The 16,532-nt window shown below is 37.7% G+C and overlaps 1 protein-coding gene across 2 annotated transcripts in view; it reads left to right on the plus strand.

Moving 5' to 3' along the window:
• Positions 1–16,532, plus strand: part of bnc2 (basonuclin zinc finger protein 2) — a 266,661-nt gene that overhangs the window by 230,011 nt on the left and 20,118 nt on the right. For both annotated transcript variants that reach the window (XM_082165632.1, XM_082165631.1), the window contains one exon: positions 13,585–15,890. In XM_082165632.1, coding sequence (XP_082021758.1) covers positions 13,585–15,890 — 2,306 coding nt within the window. The remainder of the gene's footprint in view (positions 1–13,584; positions 15,891–16,532) is intronic.

Raw genomic sequence — 16,532 nt, forward strand, 5'->3', positions numbered from 1 at the left:
TCATATATATATGCAGATTCCTTTAGGATGCAGTAACTTTGTAATGTTGCATGCTAATTTGCATTTATACCTTTTAGATATACAATATTAGCACTGCTTGACACTTTGTACTGTTCAAAAAATCCACATATTATTTTGTAATGGTAAAATTGGTCACATGCTGTATTTTCACAACAAAAATTAGCCTAGCTTTTAGTTACTTTTTTACTTGCATTTCTTCTAAGGAAACATATTTTGATTGTCAAACATAATTTAATAAAGACAAATCTTGAGTTTTTATTACTTTAAAAAAATGCAGTTTGGCCATCACACGCCTTAAGATATTTATTGCAAAAAAGACCATCCATGTATTATATTTATTGCAACAAAACAAAAAAATTATACGAAATAATAACCTACACTGCGTTATCCAGAGTGTCTGTTGCAAAGTGTAACATTACATTCTTTCACAAAACTCCACCATTTCACCAGCATGGAGCTAGCTGAATGAAAAGTAGCTAGATTGCAAACAGAAAATGGCAGAAGCAGACATTTGGTCTTCACATAAAGACTTAAAACTCCAGCATCGATATTTGACCAATGATTTACAATTAAAAATTTTACAGTGACAGGAATTTATTAATTTATGTCAGTAATTATGTCAGAGTCCACATCAGTCATTCTGTCAACTGTGTTTATCATTATTTCACATTAAAAAAAAATAAAAAAAACACACACACAAAAAAAACAGCATACTTAAGCTTCAGTTTATTTGTGATCACAGAAATGCACAAAACAGGAGTTATATGAGTTAACCAGAGTACACTGAAAAAAAATTTTTTACTTATTGGTATAAGGCAAGTGGTTTCACAAAATTAATTGATCATTTTTTATTTTTTTTGTGAACTCAGTCAATGTTTTTTAGTTATATCAGCTCAATTATGTAGAATAGAATTCAATATATTCAAATCTGTGATTCTGAGTAAATGGAAAAGACCTTTTAGGAGTTTTACATTTATTTATATACACCTAAAAGACTTTCTGCAAGTAGCACAGCGCAAGTCAGGAAATTACTTGTTATTGCACTGGCATTATTACAGATATTGCATAATATAAACCAACATAATGGGCTCTATTTTAACGATCTAAGCGAATGGTATAAAGCACACCGCACAAGTGCACTTAGTCCGAATCCACTTTTGCTAAAACCAGGAAAAAAATTTCGGCGCGTCTATATGCACCCGCCTATAGGCGCATATTACTAATGCGCCCTTTAAATTAAAAAAATTAAAAAATAAATATTGCACCATTGCTTTTTTTGTTGGTCAATAGTGCTGTCTATTTCCGTTGCCTCAAAATAGCAACAGTGCGCCCGAACACACCTCATTTTCAGACCAGCACGCCCATGGGCGCACAAAGGGGCACAAAGGCATTTGCTATTTAAACAACGTGGCGCAGGATGTGAAAATGATAATTGCGTCGGGCTGAAACTACCAAAAAACACTTGCGTTGCGCCTGCCGCTGGGTGTATGATAGGGCCCATAGTCTTAATACATGCAGCATTACCACTGTTTTAACCACAAAAAACTTCAACATAACAGAAACTTTTAAAAATATCAAACATAACTGAAGTCTTTCTCAAAAACACAAAAAAAATAAGACTTAAAGGATAGTTCACCAAAACTGAAAATTTGCTATTAATTTGCTCACCCTGAGGCCAAGATGTAGGTGTCCTTTTTCATCAGTAGAACAGTAAAGAAGATTTTTAGGTTAAACCGTAGTCCTTGGGGATTCATATCCTGGGCAAATGGTCCTGAGTATAATCATGGAAGTCATGGAAGTCTGGAGCGCAAGCTTCCTGTCGCATAATGATGTTTGTGCAGGAGCTCAAACATTGGGAATCTTTGAAATGTCAATCTTCCCGATTGAGATTGTGCAAGGCAAGCAAACGTAATCTAATTTTTTATATAGGTTGTGGAATCCAGGATAAGCTCTACTAAGTACCACTAGCAATAGTAATTCTAACTATCCCAGAAAATTGTGTGAATGATTTACTGTCTTGTGTAGTGTTTTTAATTCTATTATTTTCTCGATACTGTGTATCTTATGATAGAACCAACGGTCAATGTAACCTCACCTATACCATGTTTGGTCTCTATAAATTGGTACTTTGAAGATCGAAATGATTGTGTACATGATATGGCGATAGTTGTGCAACATATTAGTATTACAAGAATCTTTCTTAGTTTCTTCATCAGAAACCAATCCAGCTGCACATGCAAATGAGCATGCTTAAAACAAAGATTCATAAATCAACCACAGAGGAATTTTCCCGCTTGGAAATTCCACCCTTCTCATTGGTCAAGCAAACCTGGAGAGGTGGGGCATTTCTCAGGCTTTCTTAGAGACAAATTCACAGTGACCCTCCTCTCTCTTCTTCTGGCTCTATACTGCTGCTTCTTCGGGTAGATGTCTGTGGGGACCCCCCACTGGGGTCCAAAGGCCCCGGCAGGCTGTGACCACCGCCTGCTTTGCTTTCACTCTCCCAAAGGAGTCAGACTGTATTTTCTTCAATCCAACTCAGAAGAAAATTTCAACCTTACCATCACTGAATGGGCAACGATCAACTCTTGGCCTTCTCGGTACGTTGAGTACGCTCAGCAGGCCCCAGGGCAGCAGGCCTCGACTCACAACCAGCCATGTGCTCATTCAGGAGAGAGAGGACTCTCTCAACCACAACAGAATCAAGGACAACCTCAGGAGTTTGGCACAACGTCTTCTTTCAATGCAGAAGAAGTCCATCGCAACTCCCACCATTTGCTCTGCGTGTCCTCTCCGGCCCAGGGGCGGCAGGCCACAATATGCACTCCAGCCATGAGAGCAGAGTTGAACTAACCATGCAAGTTCATCATATCTTCTTCATCCAACAGAGAAGAAAACGATTGCAACTTTAACATTTGACACTCACCGAACCATCAACATCCTTTTCAACAATTTCAAGAATTGTGTCCACTGCACAGACCATGCAAGTATCAATTTAATGAGGTGCTCTGAAAATGATAAGCTGGGCTGGGTTTCCCGAAACCTCCTTAACGCTACGTCGTTCTTAAGTTACACCTTAAGCTGTACCTTATCGTTAATACGTGTTTCCCGAAACGTTCTTAGTTAAGTATACCTTCTGTAAGTCATACGTTCGGAAGATTGGTCTGGACCACTCTTAGCTTTACCTTATCACTGTTGCAGGTCTATACGAATATAATTCTGAAGTTTTAATACACCCAGACAGTGTTCAATTAGGCTAATTCAAGTGTTTTCATGCAAAGAATAAAATTGTCATTATTACACTGATTATTGTTAGATTTTTTATTATATTATTATACAATATTATTAATTTAATTAAAAAGCGCTTTTAAAGGCCAGTGAAAGCATAGGCTACTGTCAGTTAAGTCCTATTCGGACGCTAATATTGTTTCTCATGGGCTCGTACAGTATTTTAAACATTTACAGGGGTAAGTCGATGATTTTAGTGCCGTCCGAATCCATAATATCAGTGTTTTTTCTCACCCAACCCACGTAAAAATCCCTGGCCAAATTAGTACCTACTGTTTTTTGACAAACAGGTCGTGTGGTAATTTAATTGCCATCTGAATCCACATCTCTGAGTTTACAAGAAGAGATTCAAAATCCACTGTTTAAATCCTTTTTGATCACTGCCGAGCACCGTACATAAGATGTACACTTTTATTACTGAAATGCTGGAAAGCATTTCCAAGAACAATATTTCATCGCAGCTCCACCTCAGTGAACAAAAATGAGAAAGAGAAGAAAGCACATGAAAATTTGAAATGGTTATTATGGCAGCAATATATGATACAATTTAAAATTATAGGCTATTATAGTTTGCATTATTTTTTATAATATCCTATGAGTCCTAATAATTGCAATTTCAACTATTTCTGAAGTGCTTCTTTTATAAAGAACACTGCTTTATCACATAAACAGCCCCTGCATGAGAGCATAATTGATTGTCGAGCCATCGATATCAACCAATTCAGCACCATCGCCACGGACAGCACCGGGTAACGACGCACGTAAGAAGGTATATCTTAAGCGGCTTCCTAAGGTATGGTTCGGGGAACACACCTAGAAATGGTATACCTTCAGTTAAGTTATACCTTAAGATCAGTTAAGTTATACCTTAAGAGTCTTTGTAGTGCGCTAAGAGACAACGTTATCGGGAAACCCAGCCCTGATGGTTCTTTTCATAGTTAAAGGGATAGTTCACTTTGAAATTAATTTTTGGTATGTTTTAGCTTACCTCAAGGGCATCCAAGATGTAGGTGTCTTTTTTTCCGCTGTAGTTTCAATTTTGATATTTTTAGGTCAAACCGCTCTTGTCTGTCAGTCATATAATGCAGGTCTATGGTCATTATCTCAAAACACAAGCACAGAGTCCAAATTAAAACAATTCCCCGTCGTCCAAATTAAACAATTCCCCATCGTAAGTACACATTGATGGCCTAAGACACGAAACGAGCAGTTTGTGTGAGAAAACGAACAGTATTTATATCGTTTTTACCGCTTATACGCAGCCATGTCGAAGTGTTCTGATCTGACGTGTACGCAGACTGGTGCATAGATATATACACACTAGATGTCGCCTTGTCTACGGCAGTTTATTGGAACGAATGTCTTTAAGGCGACATCTAGTGTATATATCTATGCACCAGTCTGCGTACACGTCAGATCAGAACACTTCGACATGGCTGCGTATAAGCGGTAAAAACGATATAAATACTGTTCGTTTTCTCACACAAACCGCTCGTTTCATGTCTTAGGCCATCAATGTGTACTTACGATGGGGAATTGTTTAATTTGGACGACGGGGAATTGTTTTAATTTGGACTCTGTGCTTGTGTTTTGAGATAATGACCATAGACCTGCATTATGACTGACAGACAAGAACAGTTTGACCAAAAAATATCAAAATTGAAACTACTGCGGAAAAAAAGACACCTACATCTTGGATGCCCTTGAGGTAAGCTAAAACATACCAAAAATGTATTTCAAAGTGAACTATCCCTTTAAATGGATCTTTTCCATAGTTCCATTTCCTGCTTCCGGTTTCATATCACTCACCATTTTACCTATGCATGTATGTATGTATGTTTGTTTAGTTTAGTTATGTTTGTGATTTAGTTAATAAAACTTGTGCACAATATGTATTTAGTTCTGATTCTCTGCTTGCAACAAAGTCTATTTTACGATCTTGATCTTGTTACAGTCTCTAAGTGCCATACATGTTAAGAAATAATTATTTTTCGGTGGCCATGAAAGATACACTTTTCTTAGAATAAATGAATAATCAAAAGAGTTCGTTGGACGAACTGGTTAATTGATTGTAATATTAATTTAGCTACATCAAGTTAATCCAATTAACTGACCCAAATATTAATAATTAATCATAAAAATGTATGAGTTATTATTAATATTTCCCCTTTGAGCTAACTCGTTACACTTACCAAAATTGGCTCAGATGATCACTGGACTGAGCTGCACAGAAATGATTAATTCAGAACAGAATTTTGATAGACCTTTTTATTTAAAAGTAATGATAATGTGAAGTAAACAATGTATACCCAAAAGTAGATTATTGTGTGCTCATTCTCACACTGAAAGTTCAGCTCAGAATCACTGCAGATGTGTGTCCTCTACATTGCACACTGTGATTAGCAGTGAGCACCTGACCAGAAGGTTGCAGGTTCGAATACCGTGTATCACAACCTCAGACCGCAAGAGGTTCTGGGTACTCAGTATCCTGTGTTTGTTTTCTATACAAAACCTTATGCATTTTTGTGATTTAGAGATGCATATTGCAGTCCCTCTCATTGTTCCTTGTGACATATGACATGCTTGCTGTATTTGCTGTGCTTGCTGTGCCTTCCCTGCTTGGCCCCAAATTGCTGCTTGCAGCTATATTACTGTATATCTTACAGCTATAGTTGTCAATCTTGGTGTGAACGGGCCTTTATTGTTTGGTGGTTGAGATGGACTGGGTTTGAACAACTGGGTTTCTGTGCTGGCTGGCATGTAGTGAAGACAGGCAGATGAAGCAATTGATGATGTTAATGATGTTTATTTTCACTGGAAGTAATTACAGTGTAATAATGTCAGCAACAATAGATTGGCCTGATTCTAGACCTATGTCTTCCCAAAACCCTAATACAACTTATTGTTATTCTTGTGATGCCAACCCACACAGCAATGGTGGTAATATCCATCCTTCCAGAGATCTACTTAGGTAAATTACTTACATATACCTAGATGGGATGTTTAATGGGTCTGTTTAGCTGAACCGCTGGCCCATCCACATTACTTCCATTCATTATTAAATAATTTTGAGTTTGTATGTGTGTCAGCAGTAAATAATGCTGTTGGTGACAGTCACAGCTATGTTTGCTGGGTCTGTGAGCTCTATCTCCAGAGGCCTGAGGATAGGAATAGCTCAAGAGATGCTGCTGAAGCAGACAAGAGAAGGAAAAAGCCACCTCTAAGCTAATGGCCTTGCATCTTCCTGGCAGTATGTCAATAATGGCTCTTATCACATTAGGCAAAGAGTCCATTAGCTTATTCTCTTCGCCTGCATGTGCTGTTGCAGCGCCAGTTTGTACATAACCTCTCTAATAGTCGGTGTGTGTGTGTGTGTGTGTGTGTGTGTGTGTGTGTGTGTGTGTGTGTGTGAGAGAGAGAGAGAGAGAGAGAGAGAGAGAGAGAGAGAGAGAGAGAGAGAGAGAGAGAGAGAGAGAGAGAGAGAGAGAGAGAGAGAGAGAGAGAGAATATTAATCCACCAAATGTAAAACATGTGGCTTACTTCACAGTCAAATTAGGATCAGAGAGCAGATATACAAATGTTTTGTTTGACTTGCAATGAAAGAGGCATAGATTTTGTTTAAAGCAAGAAGTAAGGTGAACACATACATATCTTCTCTCCATGTTTTCATCTGATCTCCTTCCAGCTGAGCTAATCTTTGAAGGTTACTCTTTGACTTCTATTTAATAACAACAATATAATAGCTTTTGAGAAAGAGGTGTAAGCATTACTCTAAATGATAACAGTAATGTAAAACACCTCCCAGTATCACACTGATACAAGACACGACAGCCAAGAAGCAAATTGTGAGCATATGTCACACCTTTTTCAAGCATTAGCAAGCAATCACTGGGGTGATAGAAAGAAGATGTGATATCATAAAGAACAAAAAAAGACACAGTTGCATCAAAGACCCACAGACGGGACATTTCTCACGCACTCCCACTGTTCCCCTTGCAGAACTCCATGTCCACCTAACATCTGCTTCCCATATCAGAAAATCCATTCTATTCCCTGATAGAAGGAGATCACATAAATCCTTTATTATTTTCCCTCAGTCCCTCTACACTTGAGTGTTGCCCCACATGACAGTGACATGAGTTAGAGTCAAAATGACAATGATGCAAATCACTTGAATTGTAACAGGTTAATTCAAATGACAAAACCACAATTACCTATTTATATACTCCCTCTTAAGCTCACATTCCACAGACAGGGTTTTTTTTTTTTTTTTTTTTACATGTATTATAGTACCAAAGAAAATAATAACAGTTTCTGTCACACTTGTATGAGGTAGACTGTTTAAATAACATTTATCAAAATGTCTGGACATGCAAAATCATCATGATTTTGGTCTACATTGGATGTATTTTAGTATTTAGTGTGTGTTCTGCACTGAGAAAATGCTAGGCAATGCAATTAGAGTAGCTCTTTTCCAAATTATAGAAAAAGTGGTTTACAGTGGGCCATGTGTGTACATGTATAATAGGCAACACCTTATTTTGACTTATTTGGTTTTCTCCAGGTTGGTCAGTGTATACCAACTTTCACCAGAGATCACAAGCAGGATTATCATTTAGCGAGGAAATCTGGATGTATTTTTCTTCTACATTTATTTCATATGTCAATGTTCATATAAAAATTTTAAATAAAAACATAACATTGCATATCCACATTTGGCCATCTAAGAATAGAGAGCTCTATGATAATCATTAGGCACTATTTGACCAATGAGAGTTACACAAGACTCTTATGAGCTCTCCCTCTGATGTCATGGCTCCAGGCACTGGGCTTTGACTGAGCCTTCCCCCCCCCCCCCCTTTTTGCCACTGCCCTACTCAATTATTCATTGCTTAAAATAAAAAGGTCAGAAAGTAGAATACTGAGCAATTCATGGGTTCAAGACCTTCTAAGATCACAGGGAAACCTCTGCTTAACCTCCCTTGAAGTAGTGAACACAGGGGATGGAAGTTTTTTTTTTTTTTGGATATGATAGCTACCCCTTGATCAATAGTGAATTCTTGTTGTGTCCACTGGGAGTCACTGGATCAATGTGGTTCCCAGACCAATTGTCCATGGTGAATTAGACATTTTAGAAATGTCAGTTCTATATTAAGTAGAAAGAAGCAAATGTTTAAAACGTGATATTGGATATATTGGGATATATATATATATATATATATATATATATATATATATTTTTTTTTTTTTTTTTATATATAAATTAAAATATTTCTAGTATCAAAGAAAACCTAGTGTGCTGTGCATTGGCCCAGTCTATGTATTTACCTGTTCTTACTCTGTGCTCACTGTATATATTTTCTTAGAGCTTAATGATCCCATGACTATGGTAAGTGATGATTGCTAAAAGCACTGTACTCAGTGGCTTAATTTTCAGCCTTTAACACAAGACTGGGGGAATGTTAATATTATAACTGCATAACTGACTTTTTTTATGCTGATAACATTGGCATAGATATTTGGCCATATTTTGCCTGTCCTCAGAGACCATTTACAAAGCTCAAGCCTTCAGCATCATTATTGGGTTGCAGTAAGTGACACCAGAAGCAGTGAGATAAATACAGCTGCCACAGTTGACACATTTGCAGCATTTGCCGACTGCACCATGGATAGATGAGACTGGTGACTTAACGCTATAATTATTAACTAATTGTCTTTAACCTCACAAACAGTGTTTAGCCACATTATGTAAAGGAGTCAGGGATGTGTAATGACAGTGTAATCCATCACAGCGCTGGGGGGGCGTGGGGGACGGTTCTAATGAGATTTCATTTGAGTATGGCAAATCTGCAGAATGCATAGATAGAAGCCACATTAAGCTAATTGGGAGATGAGTGCCTTGGTGTAAAAGTGCTTCTAATGGCAGGTTTGTTACCTGACTAATGCAGGGGAGTTGGCTAAGGACCTAAGACTGATTTGTGGGCAGACATACTAATATTTTATCGTACCAGTCAATCTAAATGTAGCCTCCCCTTCACTGCCTTTAGCTTTAGTTTTAATCTAGGATAGTATTTCATGAATCAAGAATTTAATACTCAAAAGGATACAGGTATGGGAAAAAAGCTATCATAATAATGGAAGGTTCATACTGTAAATCTAACCAAAAGCACATGTTTTTTGTTCAAGCAGAACTCTAATCAACAGCCCCCTTATTGCCTAATCTTGTTTTTTTTTTTCTGTGTGTTTGAGTGTGGCTATAGATTTGGCTAACTTAGATCTAGGCATATCTGGAAATGTCGTTGGGTGTGTTTGCATAGTCCATCTTATAGTGGCCCTCCAAAGCATGCAGCCTGCGACCTGTATCGTGACAGCTGATTGACCCCAGCATTTCTAAACAACTTTATTTGGTAAACATTTCAGTCCAATATCTTGCTTTATACTCTGATTAAAAAAATAAAAATAAAAAAAAATAAAAAGAAGAAAAAACTCATAAAGACAAACTCATAAGTGATACTTGGCCACATCAGATTTGTTTGAAAAGCACAGTGTTAAAGAGTGGCAGTGGTCCAAACAGTCAAAGGTCATTCCTTGCTCAACTTACAAATGCAAATGGCACTATTTGAAAATAACTGTATCCTGGCTGCTCTTCCCTTATGAAAAATAAGTTCAAGTATGTTATTAGTATACTTCTTTTAAACTAAAAATAAGAGAGTATACTTTCTATCTAATTTGTATGTACTTCTCAGAAATATACTTAAAAAATGTTTAGTATACCTGACTTGTACTGACAGAAAAGTATATTTGGCCTGTATTTGTACTCAATCTTTTGAACGAGATATACTTAAAAGTATAATTAATATTCTTAGTATACTCTTTTATATATATTATAAAAGTATAAAGTATATTCTTTTGATTGAGTAGCCTATTACATACTTTTTTCACATAGTTTTACATACTGTCTTACAAACGTAAATTGTTTGAAAATATTAATTTATAAAGAAACTACTCCGAACTAGATTCGATCTACTCCGTCTGTGTTTTGATCATAGTTCTGAACCTCATCTGGACGTAGTCTTTGACACAAATGTGACTTTCTCAGCTTTTTGTTTAAAATGTAAAAAAAAAAAAAAGATGTGTTGATAAAAAATGTATATGTTGATAAAAAAAGGATGCATGAAGCTAGAATAAAAAATATTTAAACTGGAAAGAGTTAAAGTACAGTTAAAGGTATATTACAAGTATAAGAAATGTATACCTAAATAAGAACATAGTAGTATACTATACTTAAAGAGCAAAAATAATTCAGAAATAGTAAACTGTAAGTATGAGGTATATATATATATATATATACTTTTTTTCCCTTTACTTACATCAAATTGAAATACAGGAGTTCAAACCACTGTGCCATATAAAATAATATTGTTGAGGCTGAAATTTAAAGTCTTACCTCCAGGCTAAACTCATACTCAAACATGGAATGAAAGAGTAAAATGTTTTTAATGTATATTTAACAACAAATACCCCAGTGACTATTGATGTGCTGTCTCTAAAGAATTTATCCCGCTTAAATTTCTGAGGCCATGCTGTTGTGAAACCATTCTGTACTCCCACCTCTCACTTTCTCTTACTATCTTATTTTTTCCTCACTTTCTCTCATTCTCTAACTCTCTTAGTCTCTTTAAACATTTATTCTCTGTCTGTGCCTTAAAGGCCCTTTGTGCTTTGTGCTGTTGATTTTTACAGCTCTTAAAATCCAGAGTAACCATTTATCATTCATAGATCCTAGCAGGCTGGGCCAGACAAAGCCTTGCCTTGTGTCATCTCTAATTGTCATCAGAACAGCCATTGCTCCCTTGATGTTGCCTTATTCTGTGTCAAATGTAAACTGGATCATGTTTGAGTAGAGCAAACACATTTTATCTCCCCTTAAACTGGAAGTGCTATTCATAAACTTGCATGGTAGCAAGGGCAGAGTGGCACACTTTTGGCATCACATTCTGTGGCAAATGCCAATGAACATGTATAGACAGTTTATAGATAGAACATACAAAGATTATGCCTTTCAATTTACATGACTTAAAAAGCCTGCTTATTCACATGAAGATAATACCAGTAATAAAGCAATAACAGTTGATGTTCAGTTTTTGAACTTCAGTGGGGTTTAGGAACCACAGTACTATAATGTAAGGAAACACACTTCAGAGACAAATAATGCAGGTATGAGAAAGAGGGAACAGAAAACAAAGTCACATATTTTATGTATCAAAGTTACAAGCCTGACCACAACACTAAAAGATCCTGCCAAGATTCCATTCCCAGAATCTCTTGCCATGTATCAGCGCATGGCAGTGGGCAAGTACGCAAAGCTCAGACTGTTTTATTTTTCAGTGGTTAATAATACCATTACTTAGAACGCCGAAGAACAAGCTCCTTGAAAGTGGTGCTTATTTCTCCTCCTGGAGCAATACTGCACTCTCAAGATGGAAACTTCCCACACCCCCCCCCCCATTTAAAAAAAATAAAAAAATAAAAATAAAGGTCAATTTAGGATATGTTGAGATTTACATAATTTCATACTTGTGTGCCTGAAGGTAAACCATATGTTAGTTAAACATATTCTTTAGTTGACAAAATCTTCTTGAGAAAGTATGACTTCATTAATATTTAATCTAGTTTGAGACATGCATCCTCTAAACTCCAATTAACATAAAGCTCAGTTACTGAGTCTGCATCCTGTTTAATAAATTTAATGCAAGTTTGCTGTCACCTCCAAGGCTTCTTCAAAGACATGGTTAAATAAACATGAGCTGTTTATTTTTTATGTCCAACATTGCAGCCACAGAAATGATATAAAAAAAAAAGCAAAAAAAAAAAAAAAAAAGACTTATTTATTTTTGGAAAGTTATGAACCTTCTTTTTGAGAAACTGACATATTTTAAAACTATATTTGACACAATATTAAAAGCAGAGATATACCAAATAAATTGAAATACTACTACAACAACTACTACTACTACTACTACTAATAATAATAATAATAATCGTTTATTATTACTCTGTAAATTGAATCTCTTATTTCCTTTAGTGTCTGCCAACAGCAATAATCAGTGGGTAATTGTGGGAGATGCAGCAAGAGTTTTATCTTTCTGAGAAGTTTTGTTCATTGTCTTATATCAAATAAATTGATGTCCTCTCTTCAGTTTGACAGGGACTCCCTAATAAGTGATTACTGGTAGCTTCAAAATTTTATTTGATGGCTATTAAGTTTTGCATGGGCTACCTTTAGTGTGCACTTAATGACTACATTTGCATGGTTGTTCTCACCAAAATGCAACCTAGGGTCTTTTTGTTAATCTATAAGAGGCAAACTTTCGTTTAAAAGCATAATTAGAATGGAAACGCCACTTTTAAGTTTGACCGTATTTTTGTTTTGAGTCAAATTGCCTTTTGAATTGCCTATGATAGCATCAAAAATCGCTATTTTTAAAACACTAAGAAGGCTCGATCTCCAAATGCAAAGTAACAGGGAGGAGAGTGAAGATGGAAAGCTCCTAAAGCTTAGTTCCATATAAATTCACGGATAATTTGTTGTTTTGTCATAAGTGAAAATCAATATTGACCTTGTATTTGAAAAAGGATGCTCATATAAGCAGCAATGCTAAAATTCATTCACATTCGGAGATCGACTATTTTTGATGGTCAAAATGCCGGCGGACACAGTGACAGTGAGTTGTTCAAAATCTTTATTTTTAGTAAACTCTGTGTACACAAACAATATTCTCAATGCTCGAGTTCATGTGAAGAGCCCCAGGTGATACTTCGAGCAAAGTTTCATGTTGTGTCGAGCCTTCTTAGTGTTTTAAAAAATAGTGATTTTTGATGCTATCATAGAAGTGCCCCAAGCACTCCCATTCAAAAGGCAATTTGACCAAAAACGAAAATACGGTCAAACTTAAAAGTGGCGTTTCCATTCTAATTATGCTTTTAAATGAAAGTTCGCCTTGGGTAGATTAACAAAAAGACCCTAGGTTGCATTTTGGCGAGAGTTACCCTTTAAGAAAGAAAAGACAAAGTGTAGAGAGGCCAAGATATTGTCAGTTGAGAAACAAATCATCAGTCTTTATATATTGCTTCATGTGCTCTTTTGGGTGACATTCCTTTATCCTTACCCTCCCCATCACCTCTATCTTCTCAGATAATATAATAAAAAAAAAATATATAATAAAATAAGTATTTGTTTAGTTTTTTAATCTTTTCTCTGATATGGCCTCTAGGATGCTGCAGGCAAGGTTCTGGACAGATGGACTATAATGTCCCGGGAAGAGGAGATCATCACTCTACAACAGTTTCTGCGCTTTGGTGAAACCAAGTCTATTGTGGAATTGATGGCCATCCAGGAAAAGGAGGGTCAGGCAATTACAGTGCCCTCATCAAAGACTGACTCTGGCATCAGAACTTTTATTGAAAGCAACAATCGCACACGTAGCCCTGGCCTTCTGTCGCACCTAGAGAACAACAGCCCCTCTAGTATTCACCATTTTGAGAACATTCCAAACAGTCTGGCCTTCTTGCTGCCCTTCCAGTACATAAACCCAGTGTCAGCCCCCATGTTAGGTCTGCCACCAAATGGACTGAACATTGAGCAATCAGGTCTCAGAATGCGAGAGCCAAATCTGCCCAATCAGAATGAGCAGGTGGAGACCAGTGAATCTGAAGTGTCCCTCTCACCGTTTCGTAGTGGTCAGAGCCCAAGTCGAGGAGCAATGGGGACCTTACCCAACGCCATTGAACCTAAAATAGAACCCAACAGAGCTTCACCCATTTCTCCAACACCATCTACACTGCAGTCCCAGCAACCACATACACCAACACAGCAACAGGGGCAGCAACAGCAGCAGTCAAGCACTCTGAACAACCACCAGATCCATCACCATTTTGAAAAGAATGAACAATCGAAAACCATTACACATTCTTCTTTCTCTTCCAAAATGCATCGCATGCGTCGAATGGGTGCAACCTCACGTAAGGGTCGTGTTTGCTGCAACTCCTGTGGCAAGACTTTCTATGATAAGGGAACTCTAAAGATCCATTACAATGCTGTGCATCTGAAGATTAAGCACCGTTGTACTATTGAAGGCTGCAATATGGTCTTCAGCTCTTTGCGAAGTCGTAACCGCCATAGTGCTAATCCCAATCCTCGCCTACATATGCCTATGCTGAGGAACAACCGGGACAAGGACCTCATTCGCTCCAGTTCTGGTACTGCCACACCTGTCATATCAAGTGCCAAAAGTGGCTTCAATATAACTAGCCCAGGACGGCCACCACTAAGCTTTGCCACCCCTCCTCTTGACCCCATGATACATTCACCTCTGCAGAGCCCTCTTGTCTTCCCTTCCCTGAAGTCTGTGCAGCCAGTGCAACCTGTGCCACCCTTTTATCGCACATTGCTCTCTCCTGCTGACCTAGTTAGTCCCCCAGTCTCTCTACCTACCAGTCCAATTTTGCCTACCACAATCAACAGCACATCTTTGACGGACCAGCAACAGGTGTTAGCTGCTAGCTCCCACAACATGGATGTATCTGAAACATCAACATTCTCTCATCACTTACCCACAACTCCCAGTACCCAAGATTCCATGACTCTCGACACAATGCCTAAAAAGAAGCCTCGCAAATCCAGTATGCCAGTAAAGATAGAGAAAGAAGTGATAGATGTGGCAGATGATTATGATGACAAAGATGATGATGATGAAGATAGTTGTCACCATCACCACCATCAGCCATCCAACATCCATAATAATGTCAATGGCAACTGCAACAACAACAATAACAGCAGCAGCAGCAGCAGTCATCATTGTGGGGGTAGCAGACATCAGTCTCCATCACAGAATGAAATGAGTCCCAGTCTAGCCCTTAGAGGCATGCTCCATCCTGACCAAGAAGAGTGTGGTGGGAGTCATGGTGGTAGAAGCCATGGCGACCTGCGCTGTATTGATAGTTTTACCTCTGAGGACCAAGATCATGAGCGTGACTTTGAAAATGAGTCGGAGACATCTGAATCCAAGTTCTACCGGGATGATCTGATGGACACTGACGAACATCAGCCTGCCCAAGAGAGAAATCTCGATAAGGAATACCAGGAGGTAGAAGATGAGGGACACCTCCAGAAAGATTTGGAGGAACAAAGGCATTCCCCGACTTCACAACACCAGCCTGTTATCAAAATCAAAGAAGAGATCAATGATCCTACTTATGACATGTTTTGCATGGGTCAATATAGCCTTTACAATGGGGGTATGGCAGCTGCTGCTGCCGCTGCTGCCAGCATGGCTGCCTTACATGAAAGTTTCATCTCATCAATGAGCTATGGAACAAGCCCACCAAAGTTCCCCTCCCAGTCCCCTGAGGGTGATCTCTGCGCTAGTCCTGATCCCAAGATCTGCTATGTCTGCAAAAAGAGCTTTAAAAGTTCATATAGTGTTAAATTGCACTACAAGAATGTGCACCTAAAAGAGATGCATGTGTGTACTGTGGCTGGATGCAACGCTGCTTTCCCCTCCCGACGGAGCAGAGATAGGTGAGACAAATCACTTTTTATTTTCCACTAAAATCAAACTGATGTATGCTGATATAAATATGATAATTGGTAAACTTAAAACAGGTGGTTTTGAATTTTTACATTTCATAAAGTTATTATATGTGGGGAACCTGTTTAATCTTCATTCTTGCAAGTTTGAGGGGGACAAATAGTTGAAAAAAGATGTTAACAAATTATGCTTTAACAGGAAGAATGTGTTGATTGTACATTTCTGCAGACACTTATTTAATGCATTAATGTGCTGTTTACCTGTACTTGCTCACCTGTCACACACAGGTAGACATGCATACATTAGCAGAGGCTGCAGATTGTCAAACCACTGCATTCATTATCGCATCAGAAGATGCAGGTTTCTCCGACTGTTAGTTCACACATTTACCATAAACAGTCCCAGAATACATTTATGCTAGAGGGCGAGCAAAAAAAAAAAAAAAAAAAAAAAGTCAAATGTAGACTTTCCAAAGCTAATTGTTTTACCTCTACAAGTAAAGTGCATTCTGTGAGACATAAAACTCACTACTAATATCATTCAGCAGAAAGTTACACAAATTGGTTTCATTCAGTGGCCCACTTACATACTCATACCATAGCTCAATGCATGCAGTCTTTAAAAACTGCTCC

The sequence above is a fragment of the Leuciscus leuciscus genome (genome assembly GCF_965113295.1).
Source record: "Leuciscus leuciscus genome assembly, chromosome: 3".
Taxonomy (NCBI): domain Eukaryota; kingdom Metazoa; phylum Chordata; class Actinopteri; order Cypriniformes; family Leuciscidae; genus Leuciscus; species Leuciscus leuciscus.